The 20,564-nt window shown below is 36.3% G+C and overlaps 2 protein-coding genes across 5 annotated transcripts in view; one reads left to right on the top strand and one right to left on the bottom strand.

Moving 5' to 3' along the window:
* Positions 1-1,747: 1,747 nt before the first annotated feature.
* LOC143180123 (uncharacterized) lies at positions 1,748-7,873 on the bottom strand. The gene is made up of 12 exons (XM_076379658.1): positions 7,769-7,873; positions 7,421-7,491; positions 7,197-7,335; positions 6,940-7,117; positions 6,769-6,876; positions 6,420-6,692; positions 3,417-6,214; positions 3,150-3,333; positions 2,906-3,064; positions 2,681-2,833; positions 2,292-2,384; positions 1,748-2,217 (listed from the first exon to the last, which is right to left on the bottom strand). The coding sequence occupies exons 1-12, from the start codon at positions 7,811-7,813 to the stop codon at positions 1,988-1,990; spliced, it is 4,431 nt and encodes a 1,476-aa protein (XP_076235773.1). The 5' UTR covers positions 7,814-7,873; the 3' UTR covers positions 1,748-1,987.
* Positions 7,874-8,975: 1,102 nt separating this feature from the next.
* LOC143188420 (solute carrier family 2, facilitated glucose transporter member 1) overlaps positions 8,976-20,564 on the top strand; it is a 34,021-nt gene continuing 22,432 nt past the window's right edge. Inside the window, exons 1-2 of one of the 4 annotated variants that reach the window (XM_076392669.1) lie at positions 8,976-8,992; positions 11,310-11,498. In XM_076392669.1, coding sequence (XP_076248784.1) covers positions 11,310-11,498 — 189 coding nt within the window. In that variant the 5' untranslated portion in view covers positions 8,976-8,992. Of the gene's footprint in view, positions 8,993-9,650; positions 9,927-10,993; positions 11,012-11,309; positions 11,499-16,127; positions 16,706-17,833; positions 18,304-20,564 lie in introns of those variants that run through there. The other 3 variants (XM_076392660.1, XM_076392678.1, XM_076392687.1) reach the window with 3 other exon arrangements.

Genomic DNA, 20,564 nt, shown 5'->3' with positions numbered 1-20,564 from the left:
ATTGAAAAAGTGATGTTAGTCACTTTATCGTAATAAGCAGACGCTTGACTTACATTTTGTACATTTGACTTGAGAGTACTTCCGGTGCGGGAACCCAACCACAATTACCTCCGGGGGTTATAAACAATGTCGCGGTAAAGACAGTGTCATTCTTCGCGTGATCGTCTAAGTGTCTTGACGTATTTTGACTTCGCCGATAAAACAGCGTGAATAGTCAAACTTAACGCATCAACAGTCAACTTTCTTTTTAAACAGTCGTTTTATCTCTGCCATTCGTTGACTTCCGTTTAAAGTGCCACCGTATTGTAAAAGTTCGTCGTTCATTTTTTGTAGTTTTCGCGGCCTTTCGATTTGAGTGATATACAGGGTGTCTAAGAATCACACATACTATGCTACACTGTACCATTGTAAGTACATTATATTAGCCTACAGTGTGATATACTATCATTTCCTACACTACTCTATTATTTTATATAATATACAATCTGCTTTAGTATTGTACACTAATCATATTCCACGTTATTTTAAACTACATTATCCTATATAACACTATTTTATTCTATATTATGCTACTCTACGTAACACTAATCCATACTACGCTATACTAATGAAAATAGAGTACCTGTTCCAAAAACATTTAGTTCGAATTTTAACCTATAACAAGTGCATCAAGTTACCCAGAATTCTTGGTGCTCTTTAGACGCTCACTTCCGGTCAAAATTCGAAGCCCACTTCCTCGAATCAGATTTATTGTATCTTACATCATTTCAACTCATTTTTTTCACGCTTGTACCGCCAATTCTAGGACACCCTGTATATTCCTAGAATAAAAGAAATCTTTTAAAGACTAATAGTTAATACAAGATTAAAATTGTTTTTATCGCGAGTGTGTTTAAAAAATAGCTGCATGCTTAAATTATAGGTCACCAGTGACCGCCATAAGTAAATTAGCAGTGTTAGTAAATTGGCAGTGTTAGAATCACTGTCAATGTCCAGTGAAATCAGTGTCTTTCAGTTAACATCGTCTCAAATACCATTTACTATTATGAAGGTACTGGACTTCCCGTGGCGGTTTATGGAAATGCTGGCGTCATCTTTCCCGCTGAGAATCGCTCGGCTATGTAAGTCTGCACACCTTCTAATTACTATTTAATGTTCATTACGCCGATAATGAACGCTATCCTGAGTCCAGGTCAATGGTCTCGTTCATGCGAATAGACCGGAATCTCATGAATATTCAGTCTTGTCCGACCAATGTTTCGTTTCACTGCATCCTTCTCTAAGCAAGATTCTGCGTTCGAAAAACATACGGGGATAAAAATTACAGAACCCCAGTTTATTGGACGTATAACGAGTTGCAATCCAATTTTACTCTAATTTTGTTCATTTTTGTCCGAACATTTAATTTCTGAGTAAAAACACAGACATTAAAATGGGCAGGATTATGGAAGAGATCAGAATTATAAAATCAATTTTTCAGTTTATTGTATAACAAAATGGCTGTCATTCATTTTTCCATTTGAAATCTTACAGTTCTCTCGATTTTTAGTAAGGAAACTGAAAAACAGTTTCATGCATAAAAGTGTTGCACATTCGTGTTTAAATTGACTTCCTTACACAAATCACGTTCTCTTTGGTTCGCCAAATTCATTGAGTGTTTACTTGTACGTTATTAATTCCATTACTTTGAATTTACCTTAATGCGTAAATATGTACAATAGAGCAGTATGTTGATCTTCGAAAGAGATTATTTACACAGGATGTGTCTCTATTAGTAAGCAATACATATAAAAATCGTACGTTTAAAAATAATTTTCGTTCGTCTTAGTTAACTCTAACGAACACATTAACAAACGCGAAACAAGGTAAATCAATGAACGCATCAATCAAATCAATTAACGCGAGAATTCGAACACCTAAATAACATAAATTATTTTATAACAAATATCACAAACCGTGTACCGTCTGCGTTAAATAAAATGAAGTGTTACGTTTTAGTCTGTTTCGAGAAATTTGGTATGAGTTTATGCTTCCTTAAATAGCCCTTCCAAAATTCTATAGTACGCAAATTAAATAGTCCATTGAGTTGTTCACTTGTTCGATCTTGCAGGGGCCCTTTTGGTTTCCATTTTATTACATTCTGCACTACCTCGTCGAATCTGTGTCTCGACAAACTCAGCAACGCTGAGATTACACCCTCTTGTTGTTCATCTGACCCTAATTAAAACAATTGTTAAAAATTAGCATGACTTTCGGTATGTTAGTATAAAACAAATTAAGAATTAAAATACCTTCTCCAGAATTGATTAAGTCACATAATTGCTCCACGATTTCACCAACTGAGTTATCCTTATCTTCTGTCGGGAATACGCGCATAAGATTACCTGTAATAATAGCCATAATCATGTTAGCAATGCTTTCACTGCATTAGAGACAGAGTTGGATATGTTTTATTCAAAGAATTTATGTAAAATGTTATTTAAAGGATTTATCCAAAATGTTATTTGAATAAAATTTTATTCGAAGAATTCATCCAAAATGTTGTTCGAATAAAATTGTATTCGAAGAATTCGTTCAACATGTCATGTGAATTCTGTTTTATTCAAAATGTTATTTGAACTCCAATTAGGTAAAGATGCATTGAAATATAAATCGAAGGAATTTACTGAATTAAACTTACCAAGCAGGCTAAATGCTCTGTAGGTACTGGGAAGTTTATTATTAATTATCATTGGTAATATTGCACCACGAATTATATTTTTATACGTCCACGTTGTACCTTCCCTCTTTGCAAGAAGAATAATAGCCGTTTCTACCTTGTTGCAGGACTTCTCTGGAATACATTGTGTAACTGTAAATTTGCGCAATAGTGTTCCACCAAAGTGAAATATTTTTATTCACTTACCTTGTAAAGCTATTAGAAGTTCATTCAATAAATCCTTTGAGGAAGTTCCCATTGGATATTTGTAGAACACTGAGACCAAATTTTTCAAAGCATACAATTTAGGGTAATCTGTAGCTTGTTGCGATGTGATGAAGTGCCCCATACATTTTGGTAGTAATTCTGCAAACAGTATTTAATAATGATAGTAGAAAAATTGAGTTCACAAAGTATCTCTAAATCTAAATGAATTGAAAAATACATATACCTCTATTTGTCTCGTTATTTGGAAATACTTCTGGCCAACAGATAAATACTGTATACAAAACGATAACAGCATTAAGTCCCAAACAGTAGAGAGCATCACAACAAAATATCCTTACTTTTTCTCTGTCTTTCTTAATGCGTGCCAGAACTGTAAACATCCTCGCAAGTGACTCTATCACCGACCTCTAAACATTCAAAGATATTAAGTTAATGTTATTAGGCTCTGTGTAGTAAACTAACATAATTTAAAAAAAAAATTATATACAACCTCGAGTGATTGATTGAGTCTAAAGAGTTTGTACTCTATGCCAGTCTGAGTAAAGCGGAAGGTCATTGGGTCTTGCAGGTCAACTAATAACGCTGCAATTCTCTGTTGTGCTTTTGTCATTAATGGTGCAGGTGGTGTATAAGTCTTATCCAAAGTCACGTTACATTCTTGTTTTGTGCTTAAGAAGTCAACAATTCCTTTAGCTATGATGCGTGGAGGACAGGCAGCAGACTTCAGCTTTTCAATTACATCCCAATGTACAGAAGCCTCCCACTCGCTATCCACAAGCCTTTGTAATTGGGTTTTCACAAATTTATCTGTCATTAAACGTACATGCAGAAGTTTTTTATATTGATTCTTATAGCTTTTACTTAAACATTTATTTGGAGTAATATACTGTTGCAACTTTGCAAGCGGGTTGCACGACTGGTTAATACTGTTTACTGTTTCTTCTTTCACATCTAAATCCGCTACTTTTTCATCACACTTTTGGCTATCGTCTAAAGACTCTTCTGGATTTAATGAACTCTTGTAATTATGTAATTGTTCATTCTTTATGATATCTTGCATGCAGGTGTCAGATATGTCGAAATCAATTTCGGAAATAGAGATACTGCCAGAGGAATTATTTTCATTGTGACTAGGCTGTACCTCTAACTGACACAACGACTCATTTCTGTGGTTGGTTGATTGATCAACAGTTGAATCTTTATTTGCAAGTGGCTCGCTCATATTTTTATTTGTACTATTACTGGTTTCGGTAATCACTTTTATCGGATCCACAGAATTAACCTCGATTTCCTGTTTCAAATTCTCACACTGGCTGCTTAGGTCAGTTTTTATGTTGTTCAATTTTATTGCTTCTTCTGGCAAATCATTAACATCTGATTTAAGTGGAGTACCAGGTAGTGTTTCTTTTGGTAACTGTTTACTACCTTCACTAGACACTGTATCAGTGTTACTACTTTCTGTAACATCGATTGCTTTAGGATTTGATATACTTAAACAATTTAGTTTTGTTTTTGCCACCCAGTTGTTACACTTATTCTGTAATTCCTTATTAATATCTTTACCTATTTCCTGTACAACTAAAGACGATCTATTTGCATCAACAGAGTTCCTCTGCACTACTTTTCTTTCCTCTACTATGTTTGCATTAGCTTCAACATTGTTAACAGGAATGCTAGATGAATTCGTCTTACTTGCTATACTTCTTGCTATTTTTATCCTCTTCTGCAAATCCTTTAATGTGGTCTTCTGTTCGACTACTGTGCTTTTAGGAACATGTGCAATACGAGGTCTCTTTTTGGGGATATAATCGTCTTCATTACTAACAATTGTATCATTACCTAAATGTTTTTTTTCTTGTGAGACAGAAACGCTACTATTTTCAATATTGTGTGCCTCTTGATGATCTGAAATACTTTGACATGGTTTCACAGTTTTACTGTTCTTCTTTAAATTCTTCAGTTTCTTCAATAACCCTCCTCGATTACAAACCTTCTTCACTTCCTGAGTTTCAGATAATTTTCTTTTCCTAGAGTATTTTCTTTTTGTTGTAAGAGGAACTGAGTCATTCAACTGAAATGACTCATTTTCATCCTCCGCTGTTTCAATCTGGTCATCCAATTGTAATATATCCGAATTAATACTTGCTTTCAATCGATTATTACGCCCTAGTTTCGTAGATTTCTCTGTAGATTCGGAGATCCTTAATTTCGATTCATTAACAATCGAATCCCGCATGGAAGACTTCATGGTTGTCACATTCTTACTCTCCACTGGACCCAATTTATTCGATTCGACTGAATCTGACAGTATACCCGAATCAGTTTCACCTCCCGCTGATTTGCATGCTTCTGCCAAAATTTGTATCGTTTCATCGACTTCGGCTTCGTCTATATCTGAAGACTGAGAGGAATGTTTTAATGTCTGCAATGAGTTACTAGTTCTTGCATGCGATTTAGACTTTCTAGACGCTGTACTAACATTTACATTAACAACAGTATCATTGAATACGTCGTCGTACAAATTTGTATCTGAGTCGCTCACTGACTTATCTAAATCTTCGGGATTATCTAAATCTTCGGCATCAGACTTATTTAGAAGCACAATATGTCGATGCTTCCGTTTCCTAGATTTCTTTCTAAGACTTTGCTCAGGTTTCATTGCAACTGGCTCGACCTTCCAAGAACACTTAGACGCATTCTGTAATCTTTTTTTAAGTTTCAATCGAGATAGCTTACGCTTCGAATGTACATCTCGACACTTATTTACGTCCATTCGTCTGTGATCCTTCTTATCATAAGAGTCAGTCATCCTCTTCCACATTTCCATGAAATTGAATTGCACAGAATTATTGATGTCGTACATGCAACAAGGATTTGTACGCATATGCTGCCAGCAATTACTGTTCTGTTCTGATTCACGTTTATTACGTTTCTTCATCTTCAATTCCAACGAATCGATTCTTTTTTGCAACGAAGAAATAATCGACAATGAAGATGCGACTGCTCCCATGTCCTCGCAACTGTTGTTCTGATTAGCCACAGTCGAGTTTGTTAGCGATAAAGGATTAACTGGCGTCGATCCGATGTAATAAGCGCTTTGATTCATTAAACTGGGCGTCTGATGGAAGCTGTTGCAATAATCCGTGCGATTCAATGAAATTGGTGTATGCGGGGATAAAATGTTCGCTGGGATAAAGTCTGTATGATTTTCGCGAATCTCTAAAAGTGGTATCGGTGCTTCTAATAATCTTGGTGGATTTTCAGTCTTACATTCTTCATTATTGATAACTAAAATCACAAGGCATTAATGTATAATAATATAAGTGTAAGATTTAAAAACAGCATTATGCTGAATTTTGCCCATTACGCCACTAATTGTAAAAGAAGAAAAATCATGTCTTTATATAATTAGTGATGTAATAAAGACGTATTATTATTATTATTATTATCTCATATTTTTCACTATATGCACGGATTTTAAACGATATCTTACCGGATGATCCTGGAAATAGTGGTGGAGGTTTCTTGGGAGGAGATGAGATTTTGTCTATAAGCTGTGGACACGAATTTGTCATAATTTTGCAAATTTTCTCAAGAGGTGCTGGTTCTAACAGATCCTCGCATTTATCACAAAATATGGGATACATATTGTTTTTTGTATTGTAAAATTCATCAGTCATTATACATATTTCTTTGACTTCTGGCTTCTTCACTTTCACTTCATTAGGTGTGACTGTATTTATTGCAATGTCTTTCATTTTTACTTCTATAAAAAGAATGAAATTATGCTTAATACTAAAATACGGTGAATATAAAGTTTCATTTTCATTTTCATTACTTACTGTTACTGTTGCTATTTTCTGTAGGAATTTTTTTCTCCATCTTCTTAATCTTCATATCATAGGATTTCTTAATATTTTTTAGTTCCTGTTCCAATTCTTTAACTTTCACTGCAATAGATTAAAAATATTACAGAGATATAAAAAAACAGAACAGTAATTTATGCAACTCACCCTGAAGAGAGGACTTTTCTAAGTCGTACTGCATAATTTTATCATTCTGCTGATTTTCGACATCTTTTATCTTGCAGATTAATTGCTGTATGTGTTGTTGGTCAGCTGCTGCTTTTACTTTATAGTCATTCACTTCTATAGTCACTGTTTCAATGTTCTTTTTATATTCTGTATTTTGCTAGAATGGAAATGTTAATTCAAAGTTAAAATAAGAGTTAATCAGAGCAAGAATACTTAAGAATAATATATTTTCTTACCATTTCTAATTTAATAACCTTAGCTAATGTAGAATTATAGTTACAGGTCACTTTCTTTATTTGCTTATTCGCAATATCTAAATCTGCCTTTAAACGTTCACATTCTTTTAGCTTATCATTATACTGTTTAATGACTTCACTGAAAAAGTATAGTATTCATTAAAATACCATGTGTAAAATCACGCATTAAGAAAAATTCATAATTTTCATGGCATAAGACTTACTGAGTTTCACAAATTTTTTGCTTCAATAACAAATAGGATTCCATTATTTTGTGTTCATTGGAAAAATCATCCTGCAACGAAATAAATAAATAAATATAGACACACAAAACTCTTACAAATAATAGTTAAGAGTAATTTTATGTATCCTACAAAAAATCATAAATGGGGAAATAATCTCTAAACATGTATCGATAGTAACAACAAATTATATTGCACTCAAAACCATTAAATCGCATTTTTATATAAAATTGTCGGCGAGGTTACAGGTAGCATAACCTCAAAATAACCTAGACAATCAGTATTATTAAATTCAGTTGAAGGGTAACTCTTCAAGGAAAAAATACACACTTGAACAGGTTCATTTGGTTTCAATTCCTGAAGATTATTGTCCATGTTAGCTTAAATGACAAGGAGTACTATTTATTCTAATATTATTTATATTTACGAGTGCCGAATAAGAAACACGTTTTGGACGGCGCTCGTTTTGATGTTTACAATTCCAGTTAGAATCAAAGCGAAAATCACTATAGCCGAGTGTACTTGAAGTTGTCCGCGATTCGTTAAATTAAATAGTCGCGATATAAATCGATTGTAAGGAGCCAATAGAAACCCATATCTGGTCAGCCAATGAGATAGCCCCTTTCAAATATCTTTTTTGTTCTCTTTATAGTCAGTATAGAATTCTTTAGCACCTTTATATTATTTTCAAAGGTTTTTCATCCTTTTCTATACAAGAAATCTTAAAAAATTATCTACAGTAGAAACCTAATCTATCTAAGTACTATTATTCACATATCTAGCGAAATTAATGCAAGTTATCAAAATAGGAGTTGGCTTCGTCAGAAACGTATATAAATTTGTTCTATAATATCATCTATTATATGTAAGCTTATAGTGAGAAAGAATTATATTGAATGACATAAGACTAATCTAGCTAGTTTGATCCTTATCTAGCTTCATGAGACAGAGGAAAGCGAACCTAATTTTTTTATTGCTGCTGTATATATTTCTGCATTTAAAGTTGGGACTGGTAGGTGGCCCTACTGATGCGTTCAGGCCCAAAACGAGCTTATTCTCCTCCTCATATTCACTGACTCGTACCACTTGCGATCAATTTAAACTCCAAAGCAGGGAAACATGTTAAATTGCTCATTAGTATTATTGGAACATCATCATTAACACAAGAAATTCCGATAGAAAGTTTGAGGTTATCTTTTCAAGGTCCAAGGAAAACTTTATTTTATTACTCAGCGCAAAACAAAATGGGGTTCTACACACTCAAATCAGCACATTTATACACGTGCATACAAGTACGTATAATGAACGTATTTGCAATATAATCAGTACCATTAGATAACGCTGATTAATAGCTCGTGACCGAAACACTTTTGCGTATTCTTCTGTAATAACTAACACAATGTTGCATCTCTCCCTAGTTACGCAAGAGGCACAGAAGATCCCCCTTTATCAGATCCCATCCATCAGGAAAGAGTATCTTCGATTATCAAGAATATCGACACATAGCGGAAAGTTTTCATAGCGACTGGAAGAAACCAGCTTATTACAAGAAAGGTACAATAACTTCGCAGAATAATAGGAAGCCCTAAAACCTACGGAAGCCTTTTCCTTTTCACCACCAATTCAACTGGCTACCCTAATGAATCTACAGGATGCCTCAAAATTCGGTACACCAATGAAAAATAAATCATCTCGTTTCAAAATTAATTTCCATCGCTAAAAAAAAACCAACTCGAAGTTGATACAGAAATGAATCTTTCATCGCCTTCTCTAAAGTCAACTCTCTTTCTATCGACGATCACAGGACATCCCCTCCACGATTCTTTGGACCAACGATTTCGAGCGTCCCCGAGGAAAAATAGCAAGAAATCACGCGGTACTCTCCGCGAAGATATTTCCAATCGCTAGCCGGACAGTCGTGAGCTGCCGGTAGAATGCATCGTCGGGTCAAGTGAAATCAATTGCGAAGTTTAGCAGGAATCAATTGATGCAGCGACATCGAAGGAGTTGGCAAACAGAGGGGCAGAGGGAGGGGAGAGATGAACGCGTGAACGTAGTTGTGTGTTCGTTGTTAGAGGAAGTCGGAGGCTCGTCTAACGACGTACGCGTTAAAATTAAATCCAGCCGGAGGCCGACGGCTACGTCTTGCCGACGACGACGACGGCGACGTCGCGACGAGATGCGTCCTCTAGCTCAGTCTCAAGAGCACACCCCGGCTGTACGGGTGTATTCCGATCTTCGACATTGTATCTTTTTTCTCTTCTTCCTCCGCTCGTATCTTTTGCTTCATTCGCACACTCGTGTCTGTACCGTCGTCGACCACCATAGTCGTCGTTCGTCATCGGTGACCAAGACGATTCTCCGACGACGTCCTCTTTCGCAATCGGCGGCCCGAGTTGGTGCAGAATTCCCTAGTTGAGAATACCACGGCCGTGTTACCGAACTCGTCTCTTCTCTCTGTTCCTCCTGCGCTTCGCTCGAGCACGAGGTAACGAAACAAAGAAAAAGAAAGAGGAAAATGAGGGGAAAATAAGAAAACGTCGCGCCAGCAGACCAGGTTCGAGCGTCCAATTGACGTCAATGGTCCGTGTCCCGATTTTTCGCTGTTGATATTATTGGCTCGGGTGAACGGATATTTCATATCGTGCAGAAGACGGATTAGGTTGGGAAGAACGACTTTTCCTGTGACATTTTTTTTTTTTATTTTAGCTCTCGTCGCGAACGATTCAGTGACGATCGAAGCTGGACGCTACGGTGGAGTTTGCCAATTCATTACGAATGATTTGCAAATAACGCTGGTATAGTCGAAGCGCGATCGCGAGTTTGTTATCGATATATGCTAAGCTGCGAGCGCTTTTGAGGGAGATATTTACAAGTTTATCTGTATTATTTTTATTTTAACTTGAATTTTAATTTCAAGCAACTTTCGAGATACATTTTTTGTAGTTATTCGGTCACGTTCGAGTTTGAATTCTATATACAATGAATCGTGAGTTTGTTCATATAGTTTTTAAATAGAAAATATAATAATACGAGACTTGGTTATATTATTACAACTGGTGTCGCGTTTGAAACATCGTTTCTTGCCGATTTTCTTGAATGATCGTAGGACGAGCTTTCGGACAAGGGTGGGGAGTGTGTCATCGAGTCACTAGCCTTGATCGTCTGCCAAATAATTGATAGGGAAAGCGTAATGTTGTCACATTCCCGCGCTAATTTTACCGGTGCAATATCTACGATGCGCAAATTGACAATTGTCATCGGTGTCTCAAATCATGCCTTTAATAATTTATAAAAAAAAACAAAGGAACCTATTGAAATTCGAGCCATCTAAAAATCAATTTAATCGAAGCCGACACGTTGCGCTCGACAAGTACATCCAAACTCGTGACAACCAAAATGGCGGCTCTACCCTAAATCCACTTGCAACAATCGCTATCGTCTTCCGCTCTAATCGCTCTAATCACATTACCATCGCGCAGATACCGAACATTTATCAATATTCCTTAATCGTTCGACATTTATATTATGCGAACGCTGCATTTCGATTTCGAATAGATAACTGTTAACGAAGTACATACAAAGTAACTGAGATACGATAATTCTGTGGCTGTAAAGCAAAAAAATCGGATTCTGAAGGCTTAATTGAGATCTAGAATATAGGATTTATATTTGGAAAAGGGAGAACAAATTTTTCATTTAAAAATAAGAAGAAGACACAAGTTAAAAAGACACTATTGAAATGGAAAACTTAAAATATCAATATCTCGTAAACAAAAACACGTGACTTGTGTCATTTTGCCTTACAGCCATATAATTGTTGCACTTAGGTATCGACGCATATGTTAATCGTTTATCGGTGGTGTCGCAGATGGATCGAGATGACGAGGACTTCGGAGAGGGTTTCATCACGGAATCCCATCCACTCAGGCCGACGCATCTATCTGTCCCCCTCAGTGGTCGGCCCGATTCCAGAGCACCGAGTATCAGCAGCAGTGTCAGTGATCTAGATGTCCCAATTTACACCAGAGAGACCACTATACCCGTTTCCGCGAGGAAAGTAAGTACACGTGTGCCATTGAACCGATTCGTCAGCATCTGGCTGCAAGTTCAACCCTGACAAAAGTAGATTGTCTAAGTTCAGCTTTAACTACTTGTTGCGATGAGGGTTTAACATAAAACAGTTGTGGCTAATTGTAAGGTTACGCAGGCTTCAGGTGTTCACGTGAAAGTATACGTAACCATCATGAGTTGCTCTCAAGAATCAAATCTGCATAATTATTGAGTGCTCATCAGAGAGCATTATCCGAAAAAAGTAGAATGGACACAGAAGTTGAGAGTACACTTGAGAACAAGTGTCTTGAAAAGCTCTTAGATGTACATGGATTGTTGTAATGTAGATTTGTGATAAATAAACATAGCTTCACGGGTAATTAATAACGCAACATTTTGGCATAGAATAGCAACATTGTAGACGAGAACGTTTCGAAATGCACTCATCGAGAAGGTTGTGCGTGCGTAGAATAGATAAGGGAGGGTAGGGGTAATCTTGAAACACGTTGCTAGATGGAGTAATGGGAGAGCGAAGGTAGCCGTGCAAATGGGATTACTTTCTGTGTAACCACGCGTGTATGCATAAAAGTGAGCGCGAAATACACGCTTTATATTTAGAGAACTGTCGAAATTGTATCTATTCGCGGACAGCTGAGGAAACGCGATACTCACATGGCAACTATCGTGAGGAAAAATTATATAGCGCGATTTTCATGATAAATAGGTGTGACTGATGTGGCGTTGCATTGGTGGCTCAAACAGGTGTATTGTCTTTTCTCTTCCATATATACAGGAACTTTAAATACCTTAAGGGACACCTTACTGTGGCGCCCTCAGAAAACAGTGGACATTTTGAGAATTAATTTAAAAAAAAACGAATGCGATTTTATTTATTTTTGAGTATTTATTAATTTGCGTCGTAATAAGTACATATTTAAAGTATTAGAAAAAATATTAACATTTATTAGGGTTACGTGACTTCAGAGTCAGAATTTTTAAAAAATCAGGAGAAAAATCACAAAAAAATTGTCACTATTTTTTGAGATGTTAATGTAGAGTAATCCCTTAATTAACAAGATATTTTCTGAGCCTATTATAATCTCCTATTCAACTAAGGGTACTTTAGGTTTGAATCTCTAGGTATTCCAGATAATAGAGATTCTAATACACTTAATTGTTCATCTAATATTATCCTTGCAAATATTGAAGCGTTGAACTTGAGGAATGTTTCTTCGCCGATATCAGTCGGATGATAACGAAGAAACAACATTTCCACGATCCCCCTACATTCGTATCGCCATGTAGAACGGTGAAAGACAAAGCAGAATTTCTTCAGCAATTCATGACCTTGCGCGCCGCAGATCATTGATCGATTTCACTCAGAGAATATCATCAGCTGCAGTAATACTGTCATGATCGGACGATTCTATGTGTGGTTTCTGCGAATGACGCAAGACGCGTTCTCAACTACCGCACGTAGATACGTACTTGACCCTAGTTAATGGAATTCTAAGCATTCAATTAATATGCCCTTAGTACCTATCGGATAATTAAACGATACTTATCGTTCACAAGATAGAAACTGGTATCGGTGACGCGATAGATTACGCGTGACGAAATCAGTCTCGTATTTCTTAATAACAGGCACGTAAATATTGCAATCCGTTCCTCTGAAAATCGTCGCGACAAGGGACGCTCTCAACGCAATGCAATTGCATTGATTGTCATCGGGTCGAGTACACGACGATTAAAAATAACGCGTTTAAACCGAAATAAACGGTAATAAATTTTCATGGCGACGAATGACGTGCGTTTCTCAAACGGAATGCTTTAACTGCCGCTGGAAGTATAATGAAATCGACTCTGCCCAAGTGCATTGAATTTCAAATGTATTCGAGGTTAGTATGGACTCGACTCGCGTGAACTTTTTTCGTAATTAAGTTTCGTTGCATGCTATAGAGGTTAGAATCTTATGTGATATCGTCAACAGGTGGCTTTCCCTTTCATTGGCCCCTCTATATTAGAGATACAAGTCTATGGACGGTTTTATTGACTCCAGCAGTGGTTCTTGAACTGTATTCTCACAAGCGAATTTATTAAGTTTAAAACGTTATAGCCTTCGTTTCTCCTTTAATTTTAGGTAATCGTTTATTTATTCTAAAGAGAAATAAACGTTTCGCGAATAATGTTCCTTGATTCCATGAACATCTGTTTAAGAGATCCCAAGTAGGCGACGGTTTGAGAACACTTGATAGCCTAGTACGCCATTGGTCCGTTCGGTGGGCGTGTGCTGAGGCACGTCACCTGTCGATGTTCTTCAATTCCCTCCGAGATCTAATATCGTCTGACGCAATCAGACATAAAAATTACGATAGAACGATCAGAATTATAGATATATCTCTAAACAAGTTTACGTACTCTTTAATTCGCGGAAAGTTTACCTGTTCTTCTTGAGGCCGTACTTAACTAATTACTAATGATAGAGATGCATAGTAGCTGTTACGATTTTCGTTACGAATTATTCTTTACTTTTGCAATTCTAGAATTCCGGAGTTTCGAATTTTCAAATTTTCAAATCTTTAAGTTTCAAATTTTGTAATATTAAAATATTTAACTCGCAACCTTGACCTTTAAATCTGAGAGACTTAAACTACATTGCAATTAACATATTAATTTTGTAAACGTTTAATGTCAGTAGGTTTCTGTTAAAGTCTTCTTACATTAAAATTGAGTGTTCGTGGTCAAAGGTTAATACTCAAAGTTTCAAATTCTCACAATTTCAAATTTTCACACTCTCAAATTTTCAAATTCTCAAATTTTCAAATTTTCAGATTCTCAAATTTAAAAATTTTAAATTTTAACTTTCTCAAATTTGTATATTCTTAAGTATTTCAAATTTTAAACTTTCTGCATAATGCATAGAAACAGATCGCCTTGCGAATAAAAGTGAATAAAAATCAATGAAGCCTTTTACGTATTGAAAGCTATTTTTAATTTTTAATGAAACTTCAGCTAATATGATGGAAAGGTTGACAGCGATACAGTAATGTTTTACTACGAATCCAGCTCATACATTTCTCATGTCACATCTCTGAAACGCCTGAAATTTTTACGTTACGTGTAGCACGTCCTACGCAACGTAATTTCTCGGTAAAGTTACTCACTCCCCTTGAAACGCAGAATCTATAGAATCGTTTCTCTTTAAGTACACAAAAAAATTAAATTCGATTTTTCTCTGTATGGGATCGCGACCGTTTATAGGTTATAGTTCACGGTTGAATATCTCAGCAACTTTGGATTCTTTGATCGTCACTGGCTTAAGTTGCTTGTGAAACGTAATTTAAAATGCAAATAATTGCTTTACAACTTGAACGTGTTGAAGGAAATGACTTTGAATTTTTTACGAAGTTTGACAAAGGTAATGCGTTAATAACCAATAATACCACTTAATCATTCCCGAAACATTTTTGTTACTTTTTCGAAATTATTCAATACGAGAAAGAAGTAGAATAAAATCTTGCATTTGTTCGTGTTAGGTATTCTAGTAGTAAAAAAGGTGAGTTTTATTCAGTTCGTTGAATTGCATCGAAGTTCATTCAGAGTTTAAGAAAAAAAGAAAATTAGAAAAAGCTAGTTTACAGAATGGATAGGTACAATGTATCCCATAATTTTCATCATCGAGGTTCAAGTTGTTTTGGCACTGTGCTTGGTTTAGCTATATCGTTCCCCTCGTAATATTGAAGGAGAAATAAAGACGGTTAGAGAAATGAGAGAGAGAATAAATTGTTGGGGGCTCGCCATCTGTCGAGCAGTGACGTGTCGTAGGCTGCGCCGAGCTCGAAGCCATCGTCCCTCGCCCACGCAGAAGCGCCAGTCGTTTTTACCTGAGATAAGACAGCCAAGTGCGTTCTACCACTCGCTCACGTGTCTTTCCCCATTTTCTCTGTCAATACTTTAGTAAACGGTTCTTGAATCAGAAGTGAACGCACGTTTCCTAGACGCACAGTACCGTTACCTATCTGCATGAAGAGGTTAGGATACCCTTATACCCCATACACTTGCTCTTGTAGCAGGGAAAAACCTAAATTCCGTTCCTCTGCCTCACTATGTAAAGTTTATTACTCAGAGTTGAATAAACAACACTGAAATAACTTTTTCTAAGTTTCAATGACACTTGCTATAGTTTTACCTTCTTTGTATTGAATAGTATCTTTTTTTAGATCATGTAGGTTGTTATGGTCTATGGATTTCAATTAGTAGTGATAGGATAATATTTCGTAATTTTATTGTAATATTCGTCACGTATAAAATTCTAGTTATTTTTTCATTGATGTACGCTAAGTGACAAATCGGTTCGTTAAAAATGATTCAATTTACAAATTCGAATTCTTTATACTTAAATTAAGGGAGTTATACAACAGTTAACTCTTACAAGTAAAAATGAGTCAGAAGAGAAAATAGGTTACACTAGTTTTCAAAATGAATTAACGCTTTGCTTTGCATAAGAACGAATTTGTGAGCCAGTGTACGTGACAATTGCTTGATAACTAAAGTGGCCGGATACTTGTATGACCAAGTGTATGTGCACATGTAAATGGGACGTGTTCGAAGGTTTTAACGATCAATAGGGAAAGTCGTTGAGACTGTCTCGCCCTTGGTGATTCTTTTGGTTCAAGGATTGAGAATTACAGAATGGTTGCTTATGGCCCGAAAACATTCGTGCAGGAATGAGAATGTATTATAGGCGGCGGTTTGAACAATATCGATCTAGGATGTTTGTCCCAAATAAGAATCTCTGGAGGCGCAGGCTCGACAAAAACGGCCAAAACTGGGTAGCCAGTATGCCTCGTACCTTTCGCGCGCGTACATGTCCTTACTCGACGAAACATGTCGCTTAATACACCATTCCGTCCAGTAAAAGCATGTGACAAGTATTTACAGGAATCTTAAAGTAGAATTCCCCTGACTTGTTCGAGAATTCAATCTCAGGAGGTTCTGTGATCGCTTGTAGGAGTTCGTGTCGTAATCTCTTGATAAAAAAATATCCCTAGACCACGTCTGTTACGTAAGAGTTAGTGAAACTCGTCTGGATAAGGGGGGTCGTAAAAATTGCCAGAAACGTAAGACAATATTACGCAATAAACTTCGTAACGGATAAGATTCGGGGTTATTCGGCTTTTTGGGTGGCGAGACTCGTGTATCAAAAGGCCAAAGGTTATTTACAATTAATATTCTATTTAGAGACGTAGTAGAACGCAGGGAAAAAATCGCAGCGATTATGGAAATTATGAAATATTTCTGTTTGATATGTATATGTATGTAAATTTGGATGTCGTAAGAGATTGCTGGCGAATTCTGTTTTAAACCAGATTTTTACATCGGAAAAAATATTCTATATAACAATGAATATACATATGTGTATAACATATGTGTAGCTCTTGATCAATTGAAATAAATGATGGAAAAAGAGAACTCGATTCTTTTTCTAAGTTTGTTAAATAAAAATTATGCAAAAGATTTCTAAATTTGTTAAATACAAATTATGCAAAAGATTTCTAAATTTGTTAAATAAAAACCATGTAAAAGCAGAATTGAGTGTATGTAGTCTACTTCATATTTCTAAAAAACTCATCAGGGTCTACCAACTGTATTCCATATGTACATGCAGAACGAAGTATACATGTACTTATGTAAAAGAGTTGATAAATTTTAAAATAACATTATCACACTTTATCGCCTAAACGAGTACCAGTTACACTTATCAGTCTTAATGGTCCTTCTAATAACACTAAATCAAAATTTACAGAAGGTAAAATTCCACCTATGATAACCTTGAAGATGGAAAACAGAAAACAGAAAACAGGAAAAATGCACGTTTTTTGAAGCGTTGACAAATTTTCATAACAAAATACTGTGATTCGAAATTCTCGAAATCTAGGTGAAAAATGTATCAAAACTTATCAAAAATTATTTATATAATTTTCTGAAAGTCGATAAAACGAATTAGATTAGATCAAGAAAGAGTTCAGATTTCGAATATTAGTGTTCTTAAACAGGAATTTGGATTAGCTATTTTTTTATGTACTAATGTCTTCGTTTATATTTTCTTTAACTATGGTTAGTAAAAACATACAAAAATCTTGCTGAGACTTCAGTCCTAAAAAATTCCTCTCATAAAACAAGTTTCGAGAATATCGAAATCTCGCGAAGTTTTAAATTCGGGTTTCGAGAATTTAAAAGTTAGGTTCCACCACACCTTTACTTTAAAGTTTAAAGTTTAAACTCCGCCTCAAAAAAAAAAAAGGAACGCGTGACGTAAATAACTTCGCCTTACACCCACAGATTCTTCCCACCCCCAAAAAGTTCGACAACCGTAAATAACGTTCGAAAAAATTGGCACGCACATCGAAGCAAGAGCTTTTTCAAACCAGCCATTTTTGCGCCAAGCGATCGGTGTTCCAGACCATATTCAAAACAGGTCCAACCACCATCGCTCGCCGCCAGACCCCAGCGTTGTTTCGTCAGATCGCCGTAATTCCCGCGCAAAAATTTCTCTCGGGGGTCATAACCTCTCGCATCGCGCACGGGTCGTAAAGATGAAGCAACCCTAGGTACGGGATTGCAGCGGAAGGTGCAAGGAAGGGCACGCCGGTCAATTTTCGCGCCTGCGCTCGAAAATACATACGAGCCGGTCGAACAGCTCGCTCATCGGCCGTTGCATTTATCCAGAGGTTATAAGAGCACGAGGATCGAACGTTTGACGGAACAGCCGAGCCCGCGCACGTTTCCTTCCGCTACGTCACCGACAGCAAGTACGTACATACATATACGATTTCCCATTGATACACTCGGGCCTCAAGACCGCCACCACTTCCTTTTAGAAGTCTCCAAGTCTCCACGAAATGCTCGGTTACGGGAGAGGGAAAATTTGAGAAACGACTCGGGACGCCATAATACAGTGTTTCCCAACCTTTCTTGCAATGAGACTTCCTACACAACCGACTCTAGTACTAGCCATGCTGAAGGAAAAACAGGAACACTGCGAGAATTCGATTTTTCACTGGATAGACAGAGACACGCAATGTTGCGTACCCTTTCTATCAAGTGCAAAATCGGACTTTCGCAGTGCTGCTGTTTTTCGGTCAGCATGGCTAGTATTAGAGTCAGCTGTGCTTCCTATCATAACCTGAGAGTCTAAGTCTAGATAGTAGTTCCAGCCTAGCTGTTACACTTTGGGAGTTTTTCGTTGTTGCTATCTGGGGTAGTGTATTCTAGGAATTCGTTTCGAACTGCAGATTTATAATCATGCCTGAGTTGGAAGAGTAATCGTTTTGTTTAGACTAAGATCAGATAAGAACATGAATAAATAGATTTGTTTGTGTCTTCTCTTTACTTCGTTTTGTGGTTAGATGAACAGATTAATAGACTAGTAAATACTTTTTTGAGAACATGTAAGGAACTTCTTGAAAGTCCCTTGTTTATATATTATAACCAATATTTTATTTTTTCTTTTATTCTTCTTTTATAAAGATTTTTATTTTATAATTAATGGGTGTTGTATGCCATATTTGATTGAATGAGATAGTTTTAATCAAAATTAGAGTTATTTTAGCGTATGTGTATAAAAATAGTCACGTGAGGATAAGTAATGATTGAACGATGTCACGCCGACTGATCCGTAAAAAGAAATCGGAGAATCACGATTTATTATCTAAGGATGTCGGTAAACCACCATTTAGCTAGAAATTAATCTAATCTCTTCAGACAGCAATGACACATCGAATTATTACGGGTCACGACCCACGTGTATTATGTTTAATGATATTGTTTTCTTTGTATTGATCGGGATTAAGATTGTTCCTATACAGTTTATATACACGCGAGTTTAAAGGCCCCTTCGATAACCCCTATGTATAGCCTCACCACTCACCATGCCAACGATGATGCACGGGGTGTCTTAAACATAACCTACAAGGACAGGGAAACTTATTTTAAAATATTTGCAAGAATCTATAAAAAATGTTTTAATATATTTTTCCACTTACGAATATCTTTAGTTCGCAGTAAATACTCTGAAGACTTTTTAGTAGAAGTGAACCATATAATCAGCTCTCAATTACTTTCGTTATTAGTGAACCGATCAGAATTTTTTTGTTATAGATGATACGATTTTGGGGAGCCTTCAAGATGGCTGATTTTTCCTGTACCCTTTTTTTAAAGTAAATTTTTAAATAAGCTCCCGATTGTTTATCAAAATCGTATTATCTATTCAAAGAAATCTGGATCGGTATACTAACAATGAAAGTAAGTGAATTGGTCATGTCAGGTGGTCCCCACCCTGTATAGTATACTAAAAAAATTACATTTCGAAATAAGTGATCTTTCCTATCTTTTTGTTAGCTCACTTTACTTGACACTGTCATGATTATCAACACTTATAGTGGTTGTACTAATCTTTCGTTATCAAAGCACGTCAAATATAATAACAAGCCACGTGTTTTTGAGACACCCAGTGTATCAGCCGAAGCTCGATCGCGAATCGCGTGGGTTCTGGTAACGCAGAGGCACACGTTTGAAGCGAAGAACAAACAAACATAATCTTCATGCTTTGTTCTCGTATCGCGTTGCATCATAATCACGTTCAATTGCCGAGGGATCATTATGGGTAACGTACACGAGCGATACACTTAACAGTAGCACGAGAAGCAAATAGAAATAAGTCTTCCAATCAATCCTCACCGCGTTCCTTGAACCGCGACATATAACGTATCTGTAACATGAAGGGTTGCAGTGTTCTCTCGTTATAAACTCGGAATTACATACATTGTAACTCGAAATTTGGAGTCCCGAGTTCAGTATACCTTTTTGCTCTTAAGGCTCGTTCAGATTAGTCAAATTACTTGAATTCAAGTACTATTTGTATTTAATGCTTTCCAGGAGATTTTTCATGGAACACATATAGTATTTTTGGACAACTTGACCAATATGAACATGTTATTAACTTGACTTGAAATATTCTTTTAAGTTCCCATTTCGCCTAAGTATGTTTAGACTAGTCAAAATATTCCAATTC

This window comes from Calliopsis andreniformis, chromosome 1, assembly GCF_051401765.1.
Source record: "Calliopsis andreniformis isolate RMS-2024a chromosome 1, iyCalAndr_principal, whole genome shotgun sequence".
Taxonomy (NCBI): Eukaryota; Metazoa; Arthropoda; class Insecta; order Hymenoptera; family Andrenidae; genus Calliopsis; species Calliopsis andreniformis.
This window is presented reverse-complemented; position numbering and strand designations above follow the sequence as displayed.